The 12,541-nt window shown below is 49.0% G+C and overlaps 1 protein-coding gene across 1 annotated transcript; it reads right to left on the bottom strand.

The window, feature by feature from the left end:
- Positions 1–3,541: 3,541 nt before the first annotated feature.
- On the bottom strand, positions 3,542–9,593 carry kcnk4a (potassium channel, subfamily K, member 4a). The gene is made up of 7 exons (XM_056601138.1): positions 9,402–9,593; positions 8,329–8,446; positions 7,888–8,048; positions 6,805–6,991; positions 4,917–5,053; positions 4,046–4,621; positions 3,542–3,790 (listed from the first exon to the last, which is right to left on the bottom strand). The coding sequence occupies exons 1-7, from the start codon at positions 9,591–9,593 to the stop codon at positions 3,542–3,544; spliced, it is 1,620 nt and encodes a 539-aa protein (XP_056457113.1).
- Positions 9,594–12,541: the final 2,948 nt, after the last annotated feature.

The raw sequence follows: 12,541 nt of genomic DNA, 5'->3' as shown, positions 1-12,541 counted from the left end.
ACGTCGGTACTTTTGGGTTAATGTGGTGTTTTGCAGCCAGGGAAAATTTGTAACTATTTGGGTCTGGCTCTATGTTTTCCATAATCCCACTCTCCTGTGCATTTCCTTGACGTGCGTTCATTATCTGATTTGAAAAAAAAAGAGTTGACTGTCCTGTTTCTATGCTGTCATTATCTCCTGGCGTAACTATGGTTACCATCGTTCACAACGCACGCGCAAGGACACAACGTACGCAAGCACGCACAAATACTCACAGACAAACATTCATACACATGTGCACACACTCTGAAAAACGCACACAGTCTCTCTCTCTCTCTCTCTCTCTCTCTCTCTCTCTCTACACACCAGGATCCACAGTGACCACTTTTGATAGAATGCTGAAAATAAAAAGAATCCCTGGGGCTCATTTTAAATATAGACCTTCTGGTATGTTGGTGGTTTTGTGTGTGTGCGTGTGCGTGTGCGTGGGTTCACTCCTCTGTGTGTGTGTGTGTACTTATTTCTGATTTTCTCACATACGGTATGTATCTGAGAAAATCTGAAAGTAATGTGTGTGTGTGTCTGTGTGTTTGTTTGTTTGTTACACCAAACAATCCTACCTGGCCTTTTTATTTTTGTGTGATTTTGATTTTATTCTGTATTACCTTCTTCACAAAAACCTGTTCGATATGATGTCACTCTGCTGGGATTGAAACGCCTTTTATTCTGTTGTGTGTTTAAGGTTGTTTTCTGTAAATTTCTGGCTGACAATAAAATTTGAACAAGAAAAACACAAGACCAATTGCTGAAGTCTGATTGGCTGTTTTGGGACTGACTCGCTCTCTGACTGACTGTCCATAGTTGTGGGAGATTTAGTGTGATGAAGTATGGACATTTTTGGATATTTTTCTCGATGTAATAAGTAACTTCTGGGAGCCATTCCACATCTGCCGTTAAATTATCTCGAAACAACATCAAGGTTGGACCAAAGCAGTTCTATTTGAAGTGTGTGTGTGTGTGTGTGTGTGTGTGTGTGTGTGTGTGTGTGTGTGTGTGTGTGTGTGTGTGTGTGTGTGTGTGTGTGTGTGTGTGTGTGTGTGTGTGTGTGTGTGTGTGACTGTGTGACTGTGTGTGTGTGTGTGTGTGTGTGTGTGTGTCTGTGTGTGTGTGTGTGTGTGTGTTTTGGGGTACTGGTTTTGGCGTGATGTGGTGAGCCCCCCAAGTAAACTAGGATCAGCATCTGTAAGTATTTTGCACTTAACTACCGCTTGCTATATCCAACCTGTACTTATCCATGTAGAAAGCTGCTCTCGCACACACACACACACACGCACGCACGCACGCACGCACGCACGCACGCACGCACGCACGCACGCACGCACGCACGCACGCACACACACACACACACACACACACACACACACACACACACACACACACACACACACACACACACACACACACACACACACACACACACACACAGGGTACCTCTGTCCTCTGGAGAGCGGGGGCGGGAGAGTCTGTTCAAAACACACACACAAACGCACACACACTCTCACACACACACTAACGGTACATGCCTACGTAAAGAGGTGGAGGGGGGAGGGTCCGCTGCTTGTCTGTCTGCTACAGGAGAGAGGGTTTGTTTGACTCCAGGGGGGTCGGGATGCAGAAGTCCATGTTCCACCATGCACCCACCAACCCGCCCCCTCCTTATGCACCACACCCCTGTGAGATGAGCTCCAGCAAGAACCCACAAAAAGTGAGATCAAATTAAATCAGACACACACACCCTCGCACTTGTTTATCTATTGACCTGACTTTACTCGTCTTTACATGTCTTTCTTAACCTTTACCAGTGTTTAAAGGCTCCCATCCCACCAAGCTCTGAATCTCAGGATTTGTAGCTTAATGATGTAACGTTTATTTTATTCGGTGACTGATAAAGTAAATGTTGTTTATTTTACATATGATCAATAAATTACATATGATTTTATGTGTGATTAACGAGTCGTGCTCTCCTTTTCATTGTCCTCCGTCGGTTTAACCGGTCGAGGCGCATCGCTGCCCCCTGCAGGAAGGTGGAAGTGCATCAACAACGAGTCGACCCGCGAGCACATCCCATGTTTTTGTCCCCCCCCCACACACACACACACACACCGTTGTCCTTGTTTATGACTTTATGTGTCCTGTATTGTGTTTCTAATGCGTGTATTGTGTTTAACTTTGCTTGTGTATCTTTTAGTAAAGGCATACACAGGGACAGCGGTATGCATGGTATCTATTTTATATTTAAATGAGACAATGTACAATGTATTTTTCCCTGCTCATTACACGGAAGTCGAGACCACAGACCACAGCCACTCCGTGTCATTTCCACAAGTAACACAGAGTCAAATGCTTTTTTTAGGGGTCCAAGCCAACAGGTTGGATCCCTATTGTTTTTGTTGTAATTATATCAGTAGACCTATAACTTAACACTGGAGACTGGAGACTTGGGTGACGACCACAACACTGCCTTACCCCCACACCTCATCAAACCCAACACGGGACGGACCTGGTTGAGGGGGGAAACGTGTTCTTTGCTTTGAGCGTCGATTAAGATCATTCCTATGATCCTGTGTGTAAATACAATTCAAATACGGTTGGCTAGTGAGGGCAACAGAAGATGGTAGTAGACACAAAGTCATGTTAAATAAGTAGTGACACGGTAGTGAAATGCAGGTTTATATAAATGACACCAGTTTGTGTGGTCAGTAACGGTGATGTTCTTGATCCTAATCAAGGTTCATGGTCAGATTTGAGGCCACTTTGCAGTACCCTTTTCTAAACAGCGGAGGGCGGCATTTCCTCCCTTATGTGGTGTCGTTAATGCAGACTGGAAAGATGCCCTGCGTCTAAATCTTTACAAAAATACGACTATGGAATTTCCTCCTGAAAGAAGAGGAATTTGTTCGATTGATACAATCCGAACTATAAATCATTGAAGAAGGGTACGTGATATCCTCCTGAAAGGCATTGTGGGTGTTATGTAATGAATTGAACCCAGGGCCCTTATTGGTCGTTTCTTGAACTTATTTGTTAAATTGTAAACCGTTAACTCATGTATAGACTAGATAAAGACACACTAGTATACATACTCGTTTAGTGCTGAGCGCTTAAAGGCTTTGTGTGATTGATTACATTTGATTACATTACAATCAACTGGATTTTGGCTTTCACAGTCATGGTTTTGCACACACAGATAAATCACTGCAACAACTAAATCAAGATAGCAACATGACAACAACATGTTTATAGAATCCTTCATTTGGCCACTGACCACAAAAAGGCTTCTGAGAAATGGCAAAAACAAAACATTGTTCATTTGTGTCTTTGTCCGAGAGGGAGAGTATCTCTCTGGTCTCTCCCCTGGTCTCAGAGGGGGAGAGTATCTCTCTGGTCTCCCCCCTGGTCTCAGAGGGGGAGAGATACTCTTCCCCTCTGAGACCAGGGGGGGAGAGTATCTCTCTGCCCCCTGGTCACAAAGGGGGGAGAAAGATACTGCCCCCCGGTGGCCTCAGAGGGGGGAGTGTGGGGGCGGTGTGGGGGGGTTGGACGGCGGCTGTATGTCACTGCTGTGCCTCTTCCTGGCCACCAGGGGGCTGAGCTGTACGGGTGGCGCCCTCCTCATGCTCCTCTTCCTGTTTGGTTTGCGCGGCCGCCCGCCCCCCGGCTCCGCCCCGCCCCCCTCCGGCTGGGCGCGGTCGCTCAGCGTGTCCGAGGACTCGTCGATGTACGCCAGGTTCTCCCCGAAGAAGTCCAGCAGCTGGCAGTCGGGCGGCGGCGGCAGTGGCGGCGGCGGCGGGGGCGGCGAGGGCGGGGGGGAGGGGCCCAGCGAGGGGGGAGGAGGAGGTGGCGAGGGGGAGGAGGAGGAGGAGGAGGAGGAGGAAGGCCGTCGGGTGGAGACAGGGGACGGCCCCTGCTCCGGATCGTCGGGCCCCGAGACCAGGAGCAGCTCCCGGAGCTCGGTCGCAGAGTCTTCCTCCGGGGAGGGGGGGCGGGCCGGGGGGCCGGGCCACGCCTTCTCCTCCTCCGCCGCGCCGCGGCCCGGCGCCGGGCCGGGCTGGAAGCCCTCGGGCCCCGAGGAGCAGGAGGAGCAGGAGGAGCAGGAGGAGCGGGACGCGGCGTCTGAGCGGGAGTCGCAGGAGGACAGCGGGCCCCCGGGCCCCCCCAGCCGGGGCCGCAGGAGGTCCAGCCTCAGGGTGGAGTGCGCCACGGGGAGCGAGAGCGAGCGGGCGAACGAGCGCACCCCCGGGTGCCCCCCCAGGCCGAGCCCCGCCCGGGGCACCGTGGCCACCTCCACGCCCCCGGGGCCCTTGGCCCCGGGGCCGGGCGGGAGGCTGGTCTCCAGCCACACCATGGAGCCCCCCGGGAGGTCCGGCCAGCGGTTGCGCAGGTGTCCGTTCTCGGAGCCGCCGCGCACCAGGTACCCCAGGGTGGCCTGCGCCCCCCGCCGCACCCGCCGCCGCTCGCTGCGCTTCCAGCGGCGGCGCTGCAGCAGGAAGGGGTCGTTGAACTCCAGCGGGTTGGGGATCCGGAAGTCCATGTTCTGGATGTTCTGGTGCCAGTCGGTGGCGTGGGCCCGGAGCTCCTCCATCTTGGGGGGGGGAGGATGGAGTAAGCATACAGTATATATACGAAATGAAATGATAGATATACATTCTTTCATTCTATTCATCCGCACGGCCCGGGGTGGAGAGCCCTTACTGGCTGATCAGTGGTTACCCAGGCGGCTGCTGACTAGGTGTTGCTCTGACACGCGCAGTGTAGACAGATTGGGACCGATTTCCCTGGCTGCAGCCCACCGGCAGCCCTGCACCCCCAGAATGGGAGGCCAACCTGAGGGGGTTCTCAACAGACGGGGTCAGGGGTCACACGGTCTAGCGTCTCACCTCGGCGCGGGTCCTCTTGGAGAGCACCCTCAGCCATTTACCGATCATGGCCAGGATGGAGGCGAAGTAGGCCAGGCCGAACACGATCCACAGCCACACCAGAGGCTTCAGGATGATGTCGCTGTCACGGCCTGAGCCTATTCAGAGGAGGAAGGTTATCTCTATGATGAAGGCCTGAGCCTGTTTAGAGGAGGAAGGTTAACCCTATGAGGCCTGAGCCTGTTTAGAGGAGGAAGGTTAACTATATGATGAAGGCCTGAGCCTGTTTAGAGGAGGAAGGTTAACCCCATGAGGCCTGAGCCTGTTTAGAATAAGAAGGTTAACCCTAGGATAAAGGTCTGAGCCTGTTTAGCGTGGGAAGGTTAACCTTTTGAAGAAGGCCCGAGCCTGTTTAGAGTAGGAAGCACGTTAACTCTATGACAAAGGCCTGAACCTGTATGAAGCAGGTTAAAGGCCCATACCCACCAGATCGGTCTCAGAAGCGGTACGGCAGCGAGCAGCTGTGTTCCGTACTGCAATCCACACTAGAAGTGGTCCGGACACGTTCCGTCTGAGATATGGCTCAGCGACGTCCCAGGACAGGACACTGTGTTTTTTGACCTCGTTGAACAACAATTCATCATCCATATTTCTGTCCCATTTTGAAATATGGATGATGAATTCAATCAGTTGACTTCTGATTGATTTCCTGAATGACTTTTTGTAACATTAATGTATCAATCGGCGGGAAGGGTAAATCCATGAATATTCATAGACTGTGCTACCTGATTATGTTGGACTGTTTCCAAAACAGGTAGGCTTTTAGATTAAAATAAGTAATGATGTCTGTGAGTCTGTAACAAATCCTACGTAGCAATTTTTGTAGTATTAAACAATTAGCAAGGTGCCACTGATTAGCTATTGATACCATAGATAGACTTTATAATATTACCCTGTTAGTGAATTGCATAGGGGTCAATGTAAGCTCATGAATATTCATGAGCAAATGCAAACTGATTGGCTGTAGAAGTGTTCTGAGACACGGCTGCGAACCGATCGTAAACGTATCGTAAACGAAGTGCCGGTTTGGGGACGGTTCTGTGCCGTGCCACGACCGTAGATAGTCGAATAGCCTATTCTGACTAGAATTGTTTCTATTGTCTGCGGCAAACGTTTTACTGTCATAACGCTTCTTAGAAGGATCTGGTGGCTAATTGGCCTTTACCCTATTTACCTGAGCCTATTTGGAGTGGGAAGCAGGTTAACCCTATGACAAAGAGTATTTTGATATAATACTCTTGAATTTGAACTAGACTAGATGTTTTTCACTTGGGGGGGTGGAAGACAGGGGATTGCATTCTTGAAATAAACAAATGTAAAATAATATAATAGATTACAGAGATATCGAAATAAATATATTAGAAATAGTGTTCAATAAATCTAGTATGATGGCTTGTCGTTAAATTGTGTCCATTTGTGTTTGCTAAATAAACACACAGGGAAGATATGCAGCATTGCTATCTATTTCTATAAACCTTGTCCCACTGGCCATTTCCTTCTTGCAGTAATGGTTGTGTTAGTCTGGCCCTCTCTGTTCAGCCACTGCATGTGGTTTCATGTGAGGTGGTCCGCCACAGTTCTGGATGACAATTGAGTGGTACACCTTAAGTCAAAGATTTGGAACCACTGCACTAGAGCATTTGTGTTAGTATGTTTCCATTTAATATAAAGAAATAATAATCTTATCTGTTTGAAACATGCTGGGCTGAAATTGGTACTTATTCTAATGAAACCACGGTTCATACATTACGTTCAGATCCACTGAGGCGGGAAGGCAGTTGTTAGCATGACGGTGGAATCTATGGGTCTCGTCTGTACGCATTCAGTGTGCAGTTCGATCGTGACCCACCTGGAACGAAGTCTCCAAAGCCCACGGTGGTGAGAGTGATGACTACAAAGTAGATGGACTCCAGGAAGGTCCACCTCTCCACCTCCTGGAACACCAGCGTGGGCACCACCAGGAAGATCAGGCAGCCAATCAGGATGGAGATCACCGCCGAACTCACGCGAACTATGGTAGGACTGAGGTTGCGCTCCTGCAACCGAACCGAGAGGACGAAAGGTTTAGTTCAATAACGGCTGTGCATAGTGCTGTCAAAACTAATCAGGGCTCACACTGGACTTCAAAGTGCAGAACACATCACTACAGCAAGTGGTTTTAGATGTTTTTTTTAATTTTGAATTCATTATTCTGTCTGTTCTGGCATGTTGCAGGGCCCAGCATCCCATCACCGATATATACATATGTATGTATGTATGTATGTATGTATGTATGTATGTATGTATGTATGTATGTATGTATGTATGTATGTATGTATGTATGTATGTATGTATGTATGTATGTATGTATGTATGTATGTATGTATGTATGTATGTATGTATGTATGTATGTATGTATGTATGTATGTATGTATGTATGTATGTATGTATGTATGTATGTATGTAAGTATGTATGTATGTATGTATGTATGTATGTATGTATGTATGTATGTATGTATGTATGTATGTATGTATGGATGTATGTATGTATGTATGTATGTATGTATGTATGTATGTATGTATGTATGTATGTATGTCAATCCTAGCACCTGTTGCACTCATTGATCACCCCTGGAAGGCCGGATCCCCCACTCTACGTTCCTCCTCAAGTTTTTCTTGCCCTCACGGGGGCTAGGGTCAGGAGGGTGTCATACACATATGGCCTCTTAAGCCCTTTGAGACTGTAATGGTGATTATACTTAGAATATAAAATACCATTCTACGACTAAAATTTAATTGAGCTTGCTATAGGACAGAAAAAAAAAAAAAATTGTCTAAAATGTTAACACCCATCATCTTGTCACAGAAAAGGTTTAAAAGGTATGACCGTATGACTGCTGCAGCAACGCTAAGCGAGCCCCATGTGTTCCTGGCCGCCCACCGACCAACTCACCAGGAACAGGGTCTCGATCCGGGCCACGGCCTTCCGGAGCACGGTGCCCATGTGGTCGCTGACCCCGGCCAGCAGAATGCCGAACATCGGGATGCCCACCAGGGCGTAGCAGACGCAGAAGAGCTGGCCGAACCAGGTGCGAGGGGACAGGTTCCCAAAGCCTGTAAACACAGACACCAAAGGAGCTACATTCAGCTGAAGGAACTCTGAACAGTCTGTTCTGTGTGTTCCACTAAGTGGAGAATGCTGCCGCTGTTTGTGGGGTCCACTGCAACCGTTTGTGCAGTAAACTGCTGCAGTTTGTGTAGTCCACTGCAACCGTTTGTGGAGTGAACTGCTGCAGTTTGTGGAGCGGGGAAACCCCCAGCATTGGGGGTCCACAGGGCTGTACCTCTAAGAGTTAATCAGACTCATCCTGAGAGCCGGCCCCAGGTCACCTACCGATGGTGGTGATGATGGTCCCGCAGAAGAAGAAAGCATTGATGAGGTCCCAGTTGCTAGTGTAGTTCGACAAACTGCTGCTCAGATCCAGGCCTGCATCCACAGCCGATACCATGCCCTGCAGGAACGGAAGATTAGAGACATGGTCTGAGCCTCGTCTTACCATTAATAAGTTCTTTAAACAACCTTAAAGTTACACTATGTAACTACGTCTACTGTGTTGTTGTTTTTTTGCCGTAGGGGGATATCTCAGACAATAGTCACTGTCGTCTTAAAATGATATAGCTATAACTGTCGCTAAAACTCAAGCTAGACTAGAGGCTGCCAATGGGATAAACTTGCACAGTGACGCTATAAGCTCTCATTAACTCAACCCCAATTTGTAAACCTCACAAGATGATTTGACGCGGGCATGCCATTTGAATCAAATGATTCAGCTGTTTTAAATCCAAAACGGGGCGTTAGGGTGAGCTTTTCTACATTGACCCCCCGACCGATGTCTTGTGCTGACTTTGACGTTGGTGAGAATCCCCCTGGCTGCTCCTTCCCCATGGGGACTTTGATTGTTTAATTATCCGGCTGGGAAACAGAGCTAAGTGTGCACTCATGACTAATGGTTGCGATTGCCTGGAAGTAGGGCCATTGTGTGTGTGCGTGTGCGTGTGTGTGTCACCCCAGTGGTGGGTTCAGAACCCAAAACATTATTAGCACCATTGCTGCTTATAACTCTGACATTAGACATTAGCATCAATTGCACTTCCAAAGGATCAATCAAAAGTCGCAACTAGGAATGGTTAATTTGATTGGCGATACCATAAAGCAACTGAATGCTCTAGTCTAAGGGCTCTAAGAAAGAGAGACTGTTGGGGTATAACAGAAGAGAGACCTTATCATCTCACCAGAGGCAGCGACTCTGTAAGCACACACACACACACACACACACACACACACACACACACACACACACACACACACACACACACACACACACACACACACACACACACACACACACACACACACACACACACACTAACACACACACACACACACACACACCCACACACACACACCATCATGAGCTGGTTGAAGGCCTCGGGGCTGACGCAGTGAGAGTGGTTGCGGAGGAAGCGGTCCCTGACGTCCACCAGCCGGTCGTAGGCCTGGCTCTCCTGGGGCGCCTCCAGCGTGCGGAACACCAGCGCCCCCATCGCCAGGTACAGCATGACCCCCACCAACAGGGCCAACAGCGTGAGGCGTCGCATCCTCGCACCCAATCCCTCCCTCCACCCTCCACCACCATAACCTCCGCTCCCTCCCTCCTCGCTCCTCGCTCCTCCCCTCCGGGGGGGGGGGGTCAGGGGTCGGGGGCCGCTCTGTGAAGAAGGGGCCCGGGCGTCAGGATGCAGCGTTGGGTGGGGCCGCAGCAGGCCCTCTGCACAAACAGGAAGTTCATTTAGAGACACGTGTTCTCAGCTTATGTTCACCGCGGCTCCTGGTCGCGTCAGAGGGGTGACCTCCGAGCAGGTCGGCGAAACAGAACAAAGGAGCAGGTGATCGCGTCCCGACACATCCTCCCCTGGCCCGCTGCACACAGCGGCCCTGCGGGAAGCAGGTGGGAACATTTACACAAACATTGGAACCTTTGAACAGCGCCGGCTGCAGGGAATGAGGTTCACGGGCTAATGATCTGCATCCAGTGCCACTGCGGTCTGACGCTGTAGATGCTGAAGTTTAAGATGATTGCTAATCATCGCACTCCTAAATGTAAGACATATTTGTGTTTGTTGATGCTGCTAATCTAGAAGGTGCTTCACATGTGCACACACCAGTGCATCTTGGATGTTGTTTTCAGCTTTGCCCTGGCAGGGTCCATCACCATGTCACACCGACCATGGTCCATCACCATGTCACCCCGACCATGGTGAATCACCATGTCACACCGACCATGGTCCATCACCATGTCACACCGACCATGGTCCATCACCATGTCACCCCGACCATGGTCCATCACCATGTCACACAGACCATGGTCCATCACCATGTCACACCGACCATGGTCCATCACCATGTCACACAGACCATGGTCCATCACCATGTCACACCGACCATGGTCCATCACCATGTCACACCGACCATGGTCCATCACCATGTCACACCGACCATGGTCCATCACCATGTCACACCGACCATGGTGAATCACCATGTCACCGCGACCATGCCGCACAATTTCATAAGTTGTGGCGGCAACTGTAGTGTGATTGCCTAGTGTTTAGACCCCTTATGCTCCCATGACAACCCAATGGAAAACAACCCCTCTCTCTCTCTCTCTCTCTCTCTCTCTCTCTCGACACTGCAGGTTACTCCTCTTGTCCTGATGCTTTATGGCCACCAACACTCACACCTCGCTAGAACAAACAGAGTCCTGCCATCGGAAACAAAGCAACGCTTCAGGCAGACGAGCAAGCCATGTACATCTTGATGGATGAGTCCAATAAGCTGCCTCACTTGGCCCCGGCCTCCTTTTTCCTACCGGCCGCTCAGCGTTGAGAGCGCTGACATCACGTCTATCGGGGTTCACATCAAGGGGCATTTAGTCATAATAAGCCAGACAGAGAGAGGCAAACAGAAGAGACACAAGGCTGGTTGCCTGGATGCGGACCTGTCTGGGAGTCCGGCCAACGCCGGTGCATCTGCCTTTAAACGCGGCCTGTAACGTTGTCTCATGTTAATCTGGGGCAGGATATGTTTTAAGTAATTTCCTCGGACATTACTTAGAAGCAGCAGTGGTTGCCGCCCTGCCCCCCCCCCCCCCCCCCCCTCTGACAGGGGGGAGCTCTGTCCTGTAACGTGTTTCTAAGGAACCTTGACACTCCTGGCAGTGTTCTGAGACTTCCCAGCAGACAGAGAGACAGCCTGTTAGGATTTTGGACCAAATTAAGCACAAGGCTTGGGTTGTGTGTATGGATAGTCTCTTTCCCTTCTCAACCACCGGCTCTCCTGAGCTCAAAGGCTTTGCCAAGTTATCATTGGCTAATCCTCCCCCGGGCACATTTTGATATTTTCAGTCCGATAGCGGGCGGAAGGAGGAAAAGCGTAGACGTACAGCGGCGCTTTTGAAGGGCTGTGAGCTAATCTCAACATAAACAGTGTGACACAGGGGAGCAGTCAATCATACGATTTCCGAGAGGAATAGAAGTTGGGCGAGAGGAGGACTGAACCATTGCACCGAGAAGAAGAATGGAGGAGAAACCACTTGAGAATCTAGTTTTCCTAGATTCGTATGTACTGCTCTTTGCATTTTAGAACACTATTATTCTAACGCTTATTGTTATAAAATGCTTCTGAAGTAAATGTTTGTTATTTGTTTTTTTATAGAAGTTGTTGACCTACTACACATTCAACTATATCAATTTTTTTGGAATACGTCTCTCAATAGAGTAACATTGCAGTATACTGCTGATTTGATATGACATTGCACCGGTCTTCTGTGTATTGAATCCCGTCGTAGTGCTGTTACCGCTGTGTTACCATTGTGCCAGCAGTTTCTCAGGATTCGGACAGATCTAAAGCACAATATATACAGTCTGCCGGGAGTCAAAGCAAGTCCAGCCCATTTCTCTGTGATGTCAAACCACAAGAGGGAACTCTTGTGATTGCAATAGGATTTTACTTAACAGACGTTAATTGTAGCGATACAACAATACAACACAACTTATCTCTGCAGATAGAAGTGGCAGTAGCTCCTGAATGGACTAAAAGCATTGGTTACTATATGTGCTGTTAAAAAAAAGAAAAAGATTGCACCTGATGCTGTCCACAAAACCTTGAGTTACTGCTGCACAATCTCAAATATTCTCTCCCTAAAAATAATTCTTAATGTCTGGATGTTGGAAAGAGGCCGCAGCTAAAGCACAGATATATTAAGAGCTAGGAATGGGCAATAACTGCTGATCCTCGTTTTGACCGCCGTGACATGCTGGTTGTGGAGGGATTGACATCCATGTGCACTGATGATGAGTGAATGTATATAATGCCATGAATTATATGTTAAAATAGAGCTGAGGAAAAACGGGTGACATACAGGGTTGTGCAGATGTCAACTATGCAGAGGCCGAAAGGAAGGATACAGCTTTAAACCGGGGCGTGCACTGGTTCAACCATCAAGATTAAAGCCCCCTGAGAACATTGGCTTGACGTTACATGAAAACAT

The sequence above is a fragment of the Gadus chalcogrammus genome, chromosome 10 (genome assembly GCF_026213295.1).
Source record: "Gadus chalcogrammus isolate NIFS_2021 chromosome 10, NIFS_Gcha_1.0, whole genome shotgun sequence".
In the NCBI taxonomy this organism is placed as follows: domain Eukaryota; kingdom Metazoa; phylum Chordata; class Actinopteri; order Gadiformes; family Gadidae; genus Gadus; species Gadus chalcogrammus.
Note: the sequence above shows the minus strand (reverse complement) of the source record. Positions and strands in the feature narration are given on the sequence as shown.

What these genes read in the sequence shown, in the direction of transcription:
- kcnk4a (XM_056601138.1), bottom strand. Translation starts at nt 9,593, where the DNA reads ATGCGACGCCTCACGCTGTTGGCCCTGTTGGTGGGGGTCATGCTGTAC. An exon ending in CTTTGGAGACTTCGTTCCAG is followed by an intron (nt 5,054 to 6,804) that starts GTGGGTCACGAT and finishes TCCTCTGAATAG; the next exon opens with GCTCAGGCCGTGACAGCGAC. An exon ending in CCAAGAGGACCCGCGCCGAG is followed by an intron (nt 4,622 to 4,916) that starts GTGAGACGCTAG and finishes CCCCCCCCCAAG; the next exon opens with ATGGAGGAGCTCCGGGCCCA.